Genomic DNA, 13960 nt, shown 5'->3' with positions numbered 1-13960 from the left:
TCACAAACCATGAAACAATATAGCCCCACTCATTGAAATTCATGTCAGCTATTGCTTGGGTAATAGCTGGACCTTTCCCTCAAGACCATAATCTGCTTTCTAAATCCATTAACTCCAAACTTGACAGACAACAAGTATTCCCGCTGAGAAATCAACATTTATCGAAATATGAATTATCAACCGGTTTGTGAAGAGTAGATAGCATGTCATAAGGCGTGAATCTTCAGGGAGGTTAAAAAGATATGCTTTCCACGAAGCAAATCATACATGAATAGTGAATACCTTGACTTTTAAAACTTGACGGCAATGACAGTAATTTAATAAACTGATCTTAGCATCAGAAAGTTATACATGTACAAACAGTACAACCTTGTCAGTTGTTTTCATATTTTTGAAAATGTTTATATCAGCAGGACCGCTTTTAATTCCTTACAAGCTTTTTATGTACCAATAACTGCAAACTAATTCAAATTTTATGTTAATTTTTGCAATTGGTTCACTCCTACCTTGAAAATTATTTGCTGAAAAAAAGTGTTACTAAAGATTAAATATTTCCCCAAATCCATATTGAATACACAAATTTACTATTTCTTGGTGATGAAATCAATTGATGGATGTTTTTTTCAAATTATTGAGAATTGTTTTTTTTTGGGGTAATGTTCTATCAGATAAAAACTGATTACCATGATCCATTATACATTGCTTTATTTACTTCAAGTAAGATAAGATTAAAAATGAGTTACAAGAGAACTAAAAAAGGGTAAGTTTAGCTTTTTTCATTACATCAGCATTGAAATATGGACAAAATGGAATTTCTGTATACATGAATTACGGTACTGTTATTTTGTCATACTATCATATTTTCTTACATACAGTGTATTCATATTCGAACTTCCATTACGGCATTAATGAAGAAGATTTAGAAAAAAAGGCCTCGATGAAAAGTCTGCCATTTTATCAATTTCAGCTAATTCTATTGCTGGATTTTCTTTACAAGTTGCATTTTAGTGTGCAGATTGTGTAATTTTCAGATTACAAGCTACACCTGTTTACAATGCCATACATCATTCTGATAATGAGTGCTAAGTGAAAGATGGGCCCAGAAAATTGCATTCCTGTATGGAAAATCTTTGCACAATGCCTGCATGGTTAAATAGCAATGCTGCTGCACGGACAATGACGCAGAGCTCAGACAAGGGGGTAGTTTGGATCTTTATTACCTAATTTCCCCCTTGATTGACTGTTAATAATAATAATCTTTTAAACGCATATTATTTCCTTCTAATTTGCTGACCTATATGTGCTGTATGGTGGAGCTATGGAATATTGCACAAACACATTGCACTTTTCTAGGGAAGTTAATTAATAATCACTTGCTTAAATTACAACTTTATCAGAACTTTTATCATTATCTGCAAATGGATGGATCATAAAATCATTCTGGAATACTGATGTAAAGAGTTGTTCTATCCATAAGTAAATTTATGACGTTTCCAGGGAAAAGCATATTGAAATTTGCCACTTAGTTTCTCGACTGGTACCATGTTATTTTTCTTCAGCATTACCAATCATTCACTTCATTAACCACCCCCCTCATCTTTCTCTTTTTCTCTCTCTCCCCAATTCCCACTTGATTTTTCTGACTCTAGCACATGCAAATAAAAGAATAAACCTGTGAATATATCCTAAAATTACTTAGTTACACTCTCTTATTACATGTTGTTCATATAGCCCTCTCTCTCTGCTATATTATCTAAATCTTAAGGCCTGGTCACACCGCCCGAGCGTTGTTGGAGCGGTTGTTGAGCGGAGAGAAAGAAATCATCACCGCTTGCTACCGTTCACCATTTTCAATTTCTATTGTTTTTGTTTTTTTTTGTTTTTTTCGATTTTTTCCCCAATTTTGTGAGCGAAATTCGACCCTCTCTCCCTACCGCTCCACGACCGTTCCAACAACGCTCGGGCGGTGTGACCAGGCCTTTAGTATCTAAACCCTTATTCCATCAAGATCATTTTCGCCAACCCCAAGTGGTGTTTCAGGTCCAACAAGGCCAGTCTAACTTTGGTGCGACAGAGAATACAAAAAGAGTCACACAAATCAAAGGCCACATGTGATTTTTGCCTGCTTCCATGGCTGCGCCAAGTGCTATGCCCCGAAATCATGACAGTGGGAAACGGTTGCGTTTGGTTGATTTAGGCTGGCCAAAATCTTGATGTTAATGGGACAGAGGTATCGATCATGGTGGTATGTCTTACCTAATGTCTGAGGTTGCATGAAGCGTACCAGCATGCCTAGGCCTCTTACTGCATTGGATTTGACTTTATCATGATCCCCAGAAGCTTGTATGGCTGCTTCAAACAGCCTCTGAAGCAACAAGTCAGAGAATTGAGACACAAAGGCTTCGTCACCAGATTCCCTATGGTAGGGGAAAAAGACAAACGGTCAGGAACATTCAACACTTCAAACCATAAAGAGATTCTACATATTGACTAGAGAGTCACATAGATTAAAATAGGGAGATGGGGGAATTTCAATTTCATGAAGTTTTATTTCCACTGAAAGCTGTGATAAGCTTCTAAAATTCTTTCACGTGATTGGCTGGGAGCAGCTTTGTCAAAATTTAAAGGGACCTTCATGAAATGTCCCAAGGTCCCAGTAGACCATGGAAAATGCCTTTATCAGAAACATACATCAAATAGAAGCAAACAAGGGAAATAATGAAAATAAGGAAAGTCCAATTTGAATTACTCAGATTAAAACAAAAATTGGTTCTTTAAACATGGAAATACATGGTGCCTTTTTATGGGGATTTGATAGTTTTTTTGTCATCATTAATCACCATATCAGGAATAATGCAAACAACTGAAATTTCAAACAAAATAAAAGGACAAAATTCTTCTGTTTTCATTTCAAACAGACATCCATTTTTACTGTTAAGTGTATGGATTAAATTAATTCATTTTAATCAATGTTGTTACTCACAATAACTGAACTAAACTGTTTTACAGTCATTGCTAATGTCATATTATGTGACAGTGGCCCGTATTCTGAAGTCGGGTTTAACTTCAACTCGTTTTAAAGTTGTGGTTTAAGTATGGATAGCCAATTGTTACATAGCTGTGTGCGCAATGAACGCCTAGCTTAGCCGGGTAATATAGGAGCGCCTTGAGCACAAGGTGGATTTGTGCGCAATATAAATACCCTATATAATTATTATCATTATCATAAATCAGACAGTAGAGATATCATATTTCAGCTCATTTGGCTTTCAAATCATTCATAATTGTCTAGTTATATTATAATATCTATTATAAATAGATGATTTTCTTCACCATCAATGAATCAGGAAAGAGCACAGTAAACATACATGTAAGAAACATACAGTTCAATAAAAAAAATTGACACATTTGGCTTCCCATAATTTTAGCACAGAGTTAGACCACAGTCTAAGTTAAACCCAACTCAGAATACAGGCCAAAGAGTCTATAAATTTTAATCAAACATTACATCAATGAAAATATGTGGCGATGCACAAAACATTATATCCATGCAAATACAATAGATCAGGTTTTAATCATATGCTACAGGATATTTTTTGTAGGAGTATTGCATATTTTGCAGAAACAATATCAATCATATAACAAATAAAACTATCTTCAACTGCTTTTGAAGATGAACTACGGTAATCATGAAGTATTTTTTATTGCATATGAACTGTCTTATGAACTTTCAAATCCATCAAAATGTCATCATACACAAACAGGTTTTCTATTCTTTAATTTCTCTGAATACGGTTGACCATGATCTCTCCATCTAGCATGCCGAAGCACGATTCTGATTCAAACTCATATTGTATGAATGATACCTACACCACTTCTGTAATAATACCTTTCATGTGGTCAGCAGTTTGTAAGTGTAAGTTTCAGAGATTTAAAGGCAGAGTCTCAACATGTTGTACGTGTACATGTTTTACCTCTTGCTCTTTAATACCCTAATTCCCCATACTCTTTTTTTATCCCCTCAACCCCCCCCCCTTTTCTCCCCTCCTCTCCTTCTTCTATTTCTTCTATTTTTTCTTCAACTTCTCCTTCTTCTTCCCTTTCTTCTTCTCCTTCTTCTTCTCCTCCTCCTATTCCTCTTCTTCTTCTTCTTCCTCCTCTTCCTCTCCTTCTTCTTTTCTTCTTCTTCTTCTTTTTCTTCTTCTCCTCCTTCTTCTTCTCCTTCTCCTCCTTTTCCTCCTCTTCTTCCTCCTCCTCCTCCTCCTCTACCCCCCAAAAAAAAATTGGGAGTGGGACATATGACCTGGTTAAATGTTTTTTGTCACATTCTTCCTTTCTAGAATTTCTTATAAACTTGATATTGTTTATCTTTATAACTTTAAATTGTATATAAAAACTCAAATCATTGTACAATGTGTGAACCGATTCTACTCTTACATAATATCCCAATAAAGCACCATTTTAATATCTGTGGTCTGAGCACCTTTTTTCTTATTAAAAACCAAAACATTTATTGCTAACTGCACATACCTTAGTAACCATTTGACAAAACTTGACACCCCATATTAAAGCATAAATGATTATTTCATTTTTTTAATGTAGATTACATAATGTACATATTTCTGTATTCAGCAGCATATGAGATGAACCAAATGTAGCAAATAGAGATTTCTAATATTTTTATTTTGGGGTGCATAAATCCCACTATCATTATTATTATTATTATTTTAGATCCCATACATGTTCATACCCACTTAGGGAAACTAATTAATACCTGGGTAGGTATAGGCAAATAAAGAGTAACAACTTGTCAAAGGATTCAAAAATTCTGATTTATACAAGAATATGAATCAAATTATTTCAATAACAATATACTAATTTCACCTTCTGTATGACTGCAACGGTCCATTCTTATTCACTAATCCACCGTACCAATTTAACTATCACATGTGAACAGGGCTCCAGAGCTTTAAGTGAACAAGCTTCCTGCTTTGTCATTGAATGCCTCTCTCATCCACTGGGATAGATGTTGAGTGCATCAACATCAACTAACCTTGTTCTTCGCTGGTCCATAGAGGGCAGTGCTATTATTTAATTCTACAGCCGATACTAGAATGGGGTCCTGGCAGTCAGTGAAGGGCGATCATGTTTCAATTCTGTCAGGGCAATGGAGGTCTGCATGTATATTGCCCTTTTAACAGTTTATCACCATTAACCTTATTCCCCTATTTGATTGTAAATTCTATTGGACTACCAAGTACTGTATACCATTTAAATTACAATGATTTATTTGGTTTACATTAATTCAATTTAAAAACAATCCTAAAAAACACTGATGATACACATAACAAACATTTTTTTAAACTGTATAAATAACTACAACTAATTTGTGCATTTAACGTAAGGTTAAATGGCGCTTAAACTGAGCAATTTGATCATGAAAGATCTAGTATTTTCTTGGAAGATTTTTTAAAATTATTTTAAAAGAGCTTAAAAAGTTTAATATCAATTTATATCATAGAGTTCCTCTATAGATAGGTCTAAATAAAGGAGTAAAGCAATGTAAACAATATTGAAGGAAATTATATCAATTTCACAATTATAATTCTGTTTGTGCATAAAGGTACATGTAGATGTGATTTTTTTATAACAAAGTGTGCATGAGGATATCTATTCTTGAATTTTAGGAAACCAATTTAGTAACCCCATAGAAATCAATATCAGGGTTACAAATCTTAATTATCCAATGTTTGGGCCTGTAATGATGTCTCCATGTCTAGTATCCTTTCTTGTAATCCTTGACCCTATTTTTTACATTTCAGTTTTAAAGAAAAATCAAGGTGATTGTTTAAATCACTTTGAAAAAAAAAGAAGCAAACAGGTAAGAAAATGTTCATTATTTAACAGACAAACCCCAACCACCCACAAAGTTACAACATGATGTGACAAAGCTTACTGGGGCGTGAGTGATCACAGACAAACAGAGATGAAAAAACTGAAGTGTTGAAAAAAAGTTGAAAGAGCATCGATAATTCTGTACAGAGGGAAAAATATTAAAAGTAAACTGAATAATACTGAAATTCGAAAACCCCAAAAGCTGAAATCAGCTAAAATACTGAACTCTCACACCCCTGAGCTTAGCTAGCAACAAAATAAGGGTCAATGGGATAGGAGACATAAAGAGTTGCAGAGGCAAGTGATTTTTTTTTTTTGGGGGGGGGTTACATGACAAACAGTTCAGACTAAATTAATGAAAACAATTAGTGCAAATAAAAATCAGCTAGCTTGAAATAATCTGTCCAGAGTTCCACTGACAGACAAACATGTCATGTCATCTAACACAACACATGTTGTAATAACAATACAATCAATATCTTACAACATGAGTGATGACAAACCGATGATGACATCACAAAGGAATCAAGAAATCACTCAAATATCATCGCTTCATGCTAAATTAAAATTTCAATGAACAGTTCATATTTTGTACTTTTATGGTATCAATTTGAACCTTTTTTGTAACATGCTATAAAGAGAATTATTCAAGCCTAACATATATATTATCATTCCCAAAACTTAATGGCCCGAATTCACAAATGGTGTATGCAGCTTTCCTGTATAAATTACACTATTTTATTCATGAGTCCACTCTTCAAACAGTGGACTCATGAATAAAATAGCATATCTAGCCATGGTAACAGGCATCAATTTGGCGCACTGTGACAAAAGCGCGCATTAGCATTGGAATTTTTATACACGCACCCGATACGCGCCAAATTAAGAGTAATTTATACAGGAAATCTGCATAAACCATGGATTCAACCGTGGGTTTTCAAAACCTTCTTTGTGAATTTGGGCCAATGGTGTTTCAGGGACTACTTTTCCTGGGTAATGGCAATTTACATTTTCTAAAAGATTGCTACATGAAGAGTCTTTTGTGTAGCAGATTTTTTTTTTACATTGGACAGCACAGTACGCAGTTGAGAACTTTTCTCTTATGACCAAAAATGATAATCACATTTGGAAAGACAAATTATTCCCTGTATTTGTTAACTAGCACATGTGAGGCAACTTGTCACCAAATCTCAACACCTGCAACATATTTGAATGTGGCTTTAATGTACTGAAGTTAACAAGACACTTTAGAGTTGATCTCTCGCTACGAGTCTCAGGTCAAAACAGTAATCTAGACCTGACCCAATAATGGCTATCTCGGATTCATTCATTACAAGAAAGCACAAAAACAGAGTAGACCCTACTTTCTTGGGGGCTTGTATTGATTTGGTGCTCTATTTACAGATGTCGTAACGTAACATACATCTTCCTTTTCCAGGAGATAGCAGACTTGGGTTTCTACTGTCACTCTGCTATCACAGCTGTTCATAGCCCGAAGCCTGAAGGAACGCGTGACTTGATTTCTCATACAAGATTTCCTTTCAAGATATATTGCACCTTTGGATAAGCGGCATTTATTGCATGTTGTTTTCTGAGCAAGAAACAAAATGACTTTACATAGAATAGATACACTTTATCTCTTATGCTGATGATCTACTTCTGACTTTTAAAAATATATTCCTTTCGACAAGAATGCCATACATTCTAGGGAAAGTCATAATTAAAAAGATGCCCTATTTTTCTTAAAGGTCAAGTCCATCCAACGAAAGTGCTTACTGGAATAAATAGAAAAAATCAAACTAGCATAGTGCTAAAAAATTTCATCAAAATCGGATGTAAAAAAAGAAAGTTATGACATTTTAAAGTTTCGCTTATTTTTCACAAACAGTGATAATTATGCACAACTAGGTGAGTCAGTCGATGATGTCCATCACTCACTATTTTTTTTATTGTTTGAATCACACAATATTTCATTTTTTATAGATTTGACAATAAGAACCAACTTGACTGAACCATATATAGTAGTAAACAATGCTAATTCCACATGTTAAGGGAGGAATTAATCGTTGTATCACTTGACAATGAGGAGAAAATTAGAATATTTCATATTTCATATTTAATGAAATACAAACAAAATAGTGAGTGAATGACATCATAATCTCTTCATTTGCATACCAGCCAGGATGTGCATATAACTGTTTTGTGAAATTAAGCAAAACATTAAAATGTCATCACTTTCCTATTTTACATCCGATTTTGATGAAATTTTCATTGTTGGATTTTTCTTTTTTTATTTGAATCAACTTTTTGTTGGGGTGGACTTGTCCTTTAAACTGATTGTAACAAAGGCAAATACTGGTAGAGGTGTCATGGATCAGTGGAAAAGTACAAGATCTCTGATTCAAATCAAGCTATAGCGCTCATACCCATCAGCAAAGGTATTTATTGACAATTGCAATATACAATTGATTACAACTCTTAATACACGGTTTGCAACAGACTTAGAATTACATCTAATTTACTGACATTATACTGTATATCATGAGTACAGAAGCCCGAGGTTAAATGGAGAAATTGTATAATTTGCAACTCAACTCAATCTCCCCCTTGACTCAAGTATTGGACAGAATGGAGACATGAATATATGCACATTTGTTTTCCTGCTGCTTAATTATAAAAACGCAAGCACCATAGCATCTCATAGAATGTGTTAGCATGAAGTAAACACGAAAAAAATTGGCAACAACATGAATATGTATGAGCTGGTTTCAGAGCATTTAGGAATGTATGGTAGCTAAAATCAGTTTGAGGTTATACCCTAATGCAAAATAGTGGTTCAAAACTTTATAATTTGTTTGCCAAAATTTTTGAAAAAATATCCTGACTTGATTATCTTACAACTGGAATTGCAAATAAATGTGGTGTTTGATCCAGTTTATCTCATGCGCACAAGGCAATGAATATACTGTAAGTCCAGGAGCACCAGAGCCAGGGCTGATGTGTCCAGCCGGGAATTGCAATACAGAAATTTCCTAGCAGAGTCTTGGGACTAAATTTCTATTTCAGATAGCATCAAAAATTCAATTGGACAATAACTGTACAATGGATGATATCTTTCATAATACAGGAGCAGGTTTTTTTAATATACATATGGGCTATTCCACGGTTACTCACGTTACATTTGGAGACACCTTGACTCATACTTGGAGCTGTAACTCCATTATTATTGATAGGAACTAAACATCTCCTTATCACAACAAAGTACACAATCTGACTATCCTTCGTATAAAAACAAAACTTGGGAAATTCTATTATGCTCCTGGCAAATCTTTGGAATGTGTCGGTTACTCACGTTACATGATTTGGACATGCATAAAATTAAAAGTCAACATAAGTGAAAAGTCTCCTCATACAAGGCTTTTATGAAAGTTGATTATATCCATTTCAAAGAAGTGTATTAGGGAGACAAACTTTGTATATAATTAAAAAAATAAAGAACACATGGTTTTTACTTGGGGTGCAGATAATATGGTTACTCACGTTACGGTTACTCACGTTACATTTTGTCTATGTATGGTTAACAACACACATGTCATTACAAATTCAATAATGTGTGTAAAATTCATTGCTAGGAACATCTAAAAGAGATTTTATACCAAAAATTGGAACAATTGGAGCTTTATTAGGGAGTAGGAGGGAAAAGTATGATTTCGCTTACTAATTATGCATTAATTAGCATAATTGCTTAATACCAATTTGCATGAAATAAATTACTGTATAGTATTGTAGATTATGTCCAAGACAACCTGCACGCAAATTTTTGGCGTGATCGTGCGGCCAATGGCCGAGATCTCAAGGGGGGCCTGGGAGCCCCCCCCCCTCTCCCCCACCCCCCGGGCCATATCAACTCCCAAAATACCCCGGCCTAGATAGGGTTACAGGTAAGGGCATTCAATGTGTTGTTCAAACACTCTTTAAAGTTTGGTTAATCAAAACCAAGTCTTACTAATGCACTCTCGCATTGTGAATACTTCTACTAATATTCAATTTTTTTGTGTGATTGTATGACCACTGATATTTTGATGAACAAAGAGTCGCATCAAAGAGATGTACCCTCATTTTGCTTTTAATTAATCAAAAATAACTTCACAACTCACCATGAGACTTAAAACTTGACATCCCACAGAAAATGTTACCAAACTGAATAATTTTTACTGGTTACTCACATTACATGATGGTTACTCACGTTACAAAGTTACTCACGTTACAGTTTTTCTTCATCAATTTTATAAAAAAATTGTACTTTTTAATGATTTTGATTGTCATCACTGTGTCAAAGATTGTTTGAAGGAAGAGAATTTAAAATCCCACCAATTAACTGTGAAGAATTTTTCTCTCAGAAAACAAAGTGAGTTTTTTCGGTTACTCACGTTACATCACCTGAGCAGGTTGCAATATTTATTTTTGAATGAGTACTACAAATTTACTTGAAAAGCGGTTGTGTATTTTAAGTAATTTGACTCATCTAAACCTCAGAAATATATAAAGTGGTATGTTGTTGCAACAATAAAATGGTAATAAGGCATATTTCCTTTTTCACTATTTTTCTTGTATTTTGGTACTTAATGGAAGACACAACTTTTGACCATTTTTTTCCAAAGTATACATATGAAAATAAACTTTTTATTTCTTGTTCCTGAAACTATCATGTATGAAGGACTTAAAGTATAAAAAAATTCAAGAAAATATTGAATTTGAATTTTTAAGCTCATGTCCACCAACCTGTGGAATTGCCCATATATATGTCATCACTGTTTGATTGATTACAAATACATGTACAAACATTTGTACAGACATGACTGTATAAATCAAACACTATTAAATTATGAATATGACAAAATAATTTACACGCTATCATCTAGCACAGGAACATCACGTTCGCAAAATTTTACAAAATGCAGCATAAAAATTGGACAATTCTTGCAACCTTAAATAAGTCTGAACATATCAATATTTGTGAGACAAGACTTTTTGTCACTTGGCAGGCTATCAATCCCACTTTTGATATGGCGTTCGCTAGAAAGTTTTAATATGCTGTGCAGAGCTATGCCCATATCGTGCATGCTGAATTTTACTTGAAATTAATGATGCAAATCAGCGTAACCTTCACAAAATGAAATGCGACGGAGTGAGCCGATGATATCACACACTATCTTTTGCATTATGCTATTTAGTCCATGTTGTACTGTTAACGCTCTGGGCCTATAAATGCAGATGCCATGAATGGTTTAGTAGTATGGTGCAGTGAGTTTGCATAGTCAGTGAGCTGTAAGAAGCATCAAATGCTGATGCAGGAAGCTATAATATTGAGAAGCTATTCCACAATGCAATACATATTTTCTGTATTTCCGCGATTTCGGCATATCGGTATCAATAATAGTCAGTTTTTCCATAGGCATATCACATGACAAATATGTCTCTATGCGCTTCAAAAAAAAAGGAGAGGAAGGGATGTGTTGGTGAGTTCACTTTGTTGAGGTTAGGTACAATTTAAATAAGTGGGTTTTAAGGGCTGTTTTGAATTTGAAAACAGGATCGCTACAGTATTAAACAAATTGTAATCACTATTCAGGTGAGTGAGAATGACAGTAGAAGGTATCATGAAATCATGCTCATTGCTAAAAATCACTTTGCGTTAAATGTTCAGGTTGTATCAAGAGCAATTTGTGTATAAATTGCAATGTAAACTTTTAACTTTGTTTACAAAACAGAATATGACTGCTACTGTTTTGTTTGATAGCTGGTACACATTCTACATTATATTCAGTATAAAGTATACACTATACTTTGCACCTATAAAACTTTGTTTAACTCTCTGTCCCCCAGGCTCTGTAACACAAAGGTTTGCAATGAATTGCAAATGTGAACGAACCGCACTGATTGGTTCCCAGTCAGTACTTTAAACAAAGTGCACATGCAACGATGATCTTGATTGGTCATTGGCATTTAGCAATTAATTGCAAACCTTTGTTACGGAGCCCTGCTCTCGATTCTATCCCCCATTGTCTCTCTCTTCTCTCTCTCTCTCACACACAAACACCCTCACATGCATGTAGGTATAATAGTTGCTAAACAGGTGGGTGTATCATAAAGGTGTTCGTTAGTTAAGAGCAACTTTAAGAACGATTGGTGATCCCTTCTTGTTGTAAATGGTATATTCACTGGCGATGGTTTAGCGTGTAAGAAAGGATCATCAGTCGTTCTTAAAGTCGCTCTTAACTTACAAACAGCTTTATGAAACTGCCCCCAGGAATGGTAAAAAAAAATCTACTTCCCATGCAGGTGGGGACACACACTCAGGTATTTGGCATGCAAAGTGGGGAAGTTTCTTCGTGTGCATGGTGACAAATCAAGACTGTGAGGGGTGCAAAAAAAATTTTGGCCGACATCTAAACAAATTTAGCACGATCTACCTTTAATATGCAGCCATTTCAGATGCTAAAAAACAGGGACGATCCCTATTTCATGGAACATCCCTGGAGTGATATTTGAGTGTCACATTTTGGTCCCTGTTTATAAGGGACTAAAAGAAAACATCCAAATGCCTCTTTTTTCCTCTCTCCCTTTCTCTTTCCGTCTGTCACTGTCTCCCTCTCTTCCTCACAGCCTCCCTGGTGGGTGTTTCATAAAGCTGTCCGTAAGATAAGAATGACTTTACGCACGACTGGTGATCCTTTCTTGTGCTATGTTTTGGGGGTTTTTTTCCTATGTAATTGAGTTATGACCTAAGAACATGTTCCAGTCTTGCGTAAAGTCGTTCGAAACTTTACGAACAGCTTTATGAAACACCCACCTGGATATACGTAACAAGGGTATCACTTACAAGTTAATGAGAAGGGCATCACTGAGATTGCCAAGAGACCAGGTAGCTCTCATTCTCACGTTAACGGAGGAGTCTTGGAGAGAACTCAAGATTGCATTCGCTGTGTCTGCCACAAATAAAACATCCTGGAAGAAATCAGAAGGGACAAAAGCTTAAGACCCAAATTCAGAAAGGTGGTGTGGTTTTGTATCTGTGGTCTAAAGAAAACGGTTTATGCAGACTTTCATGCGTTGTTTATGAATTTCAGAGCTAATATTGAGAAAGGGTAAAAAAAAAGCATGCTTTTGTCACAAGGTAACAGCTTTGGGTTTGTTTCTATGGAAACAGCATTAATAAGTCTACTTTTTAATGTAACATAATTTAAGTAAGAAGTGGACTCATTACTGTATTTAAAAAAAAGTTGACACATAGATGGTATTTACAGGACTCTTTCTCTGCATAATCAATTGTTTCAGATCACAGTTTCAAAGACAGTTTCTATGTGTATCCGGTCCATTTAAGATCATTGCTATTTACCTAAGGAATTTTCTTTCAATACACAAGGTACAAGTTTTCAATATTTATACTTCATACTGAGAATCTTGCTATAAAATATAAAAAAAGTGAATCAAGTGATTAATTCTAGTTTTGCCCATCAAGCGCAAACTGTTATTAAAGGAGAAATATATTGATTATGAATGTGGTCTTATTATATATCAATGGAAAGGTAATGATGTGGGGATCATCAGTGGGTCATTCAAAAAATCCGAAAATAATACAAAAAGGTGAAAATCGCCGATTAAAAAACGCTAAAATGCCCCTCCGAAATATGCCTCGCATCGGTCTCTGAATTGACTGGAATTTGATGACGTCACTGTCTGTACGAGAGACGTGATTGGCTCTCCCACGTGAAGCTCCACTTGCATGCAAAACCTGTTGCGTGGGTACGTTTTCTCCACACTGTCACTGAATACTTCTATCATGAAATGAAAGAAAACCCAGAATTTCATCTCAAATTGATGATGATTTTAAAGATGAAGAGAATGATGATGAAGTGAACAACACAGTGAGGTAGTTGGAGGTAAATAATGGGGGAACAATGCCGGTGATTATGATGAAAATTCAACTTGCCTGACGATCACAAGTCATGTACATGCCGATTCGCTACCAACTCAGCTGCTGCCACAAGTGGTAGCTACGTAC

At 35.0% G+C, this 13960-nt stretch overlaps 1 protein-coding gene across 1 annotated transcript in view; it reads right to left on the bottom strand.

Annotated features, from left to right (window-relative positions):
- Positions 1 to 13960, bottom strand: part of LOC121408440 (HEAT repeat-containing protein 6-like) — a 61382-nt gene that overhangs the window by 24884 nt on the left and 22538 nt on the right. The window contains exons 17-18 of the mRNA XM_041599914.1: positions 12779 to 12903; positions 2257 to 2417 (exon numbers count right to left, since the gene is read on the bottom strand). Of these exons, the coding sequence (XP_041455848.1) occupies positions 2257 to 2417; positions 12779 to 12903 (286 nt within the window). The remainder of the gene's footprint in view (positions 1 to 2256; positions 2418 to 12778; positions 12904 to 13960) is intronic.

This window comes from Lytechinus variegatus, chromosome 2 (assembly GCF_018143015.1).
Source record: "Lytechinus variegatus isolate NC3 chromosome 2, Lvar_3.0, whole genome shotgun sequence".
Taxonomy (NCBI): domain Eukaryota; kingdom Metazoa; phylum Echinodermata; class Echinoidea; order Temnopleuroida; family Toxopneustidae; genus Lytechinus; species Lytechinus variegatus.
Note: the sequence above shows the minus strand (reverse complement) of the source record. Positions and strands in the feature narration are given on the sequence as shown.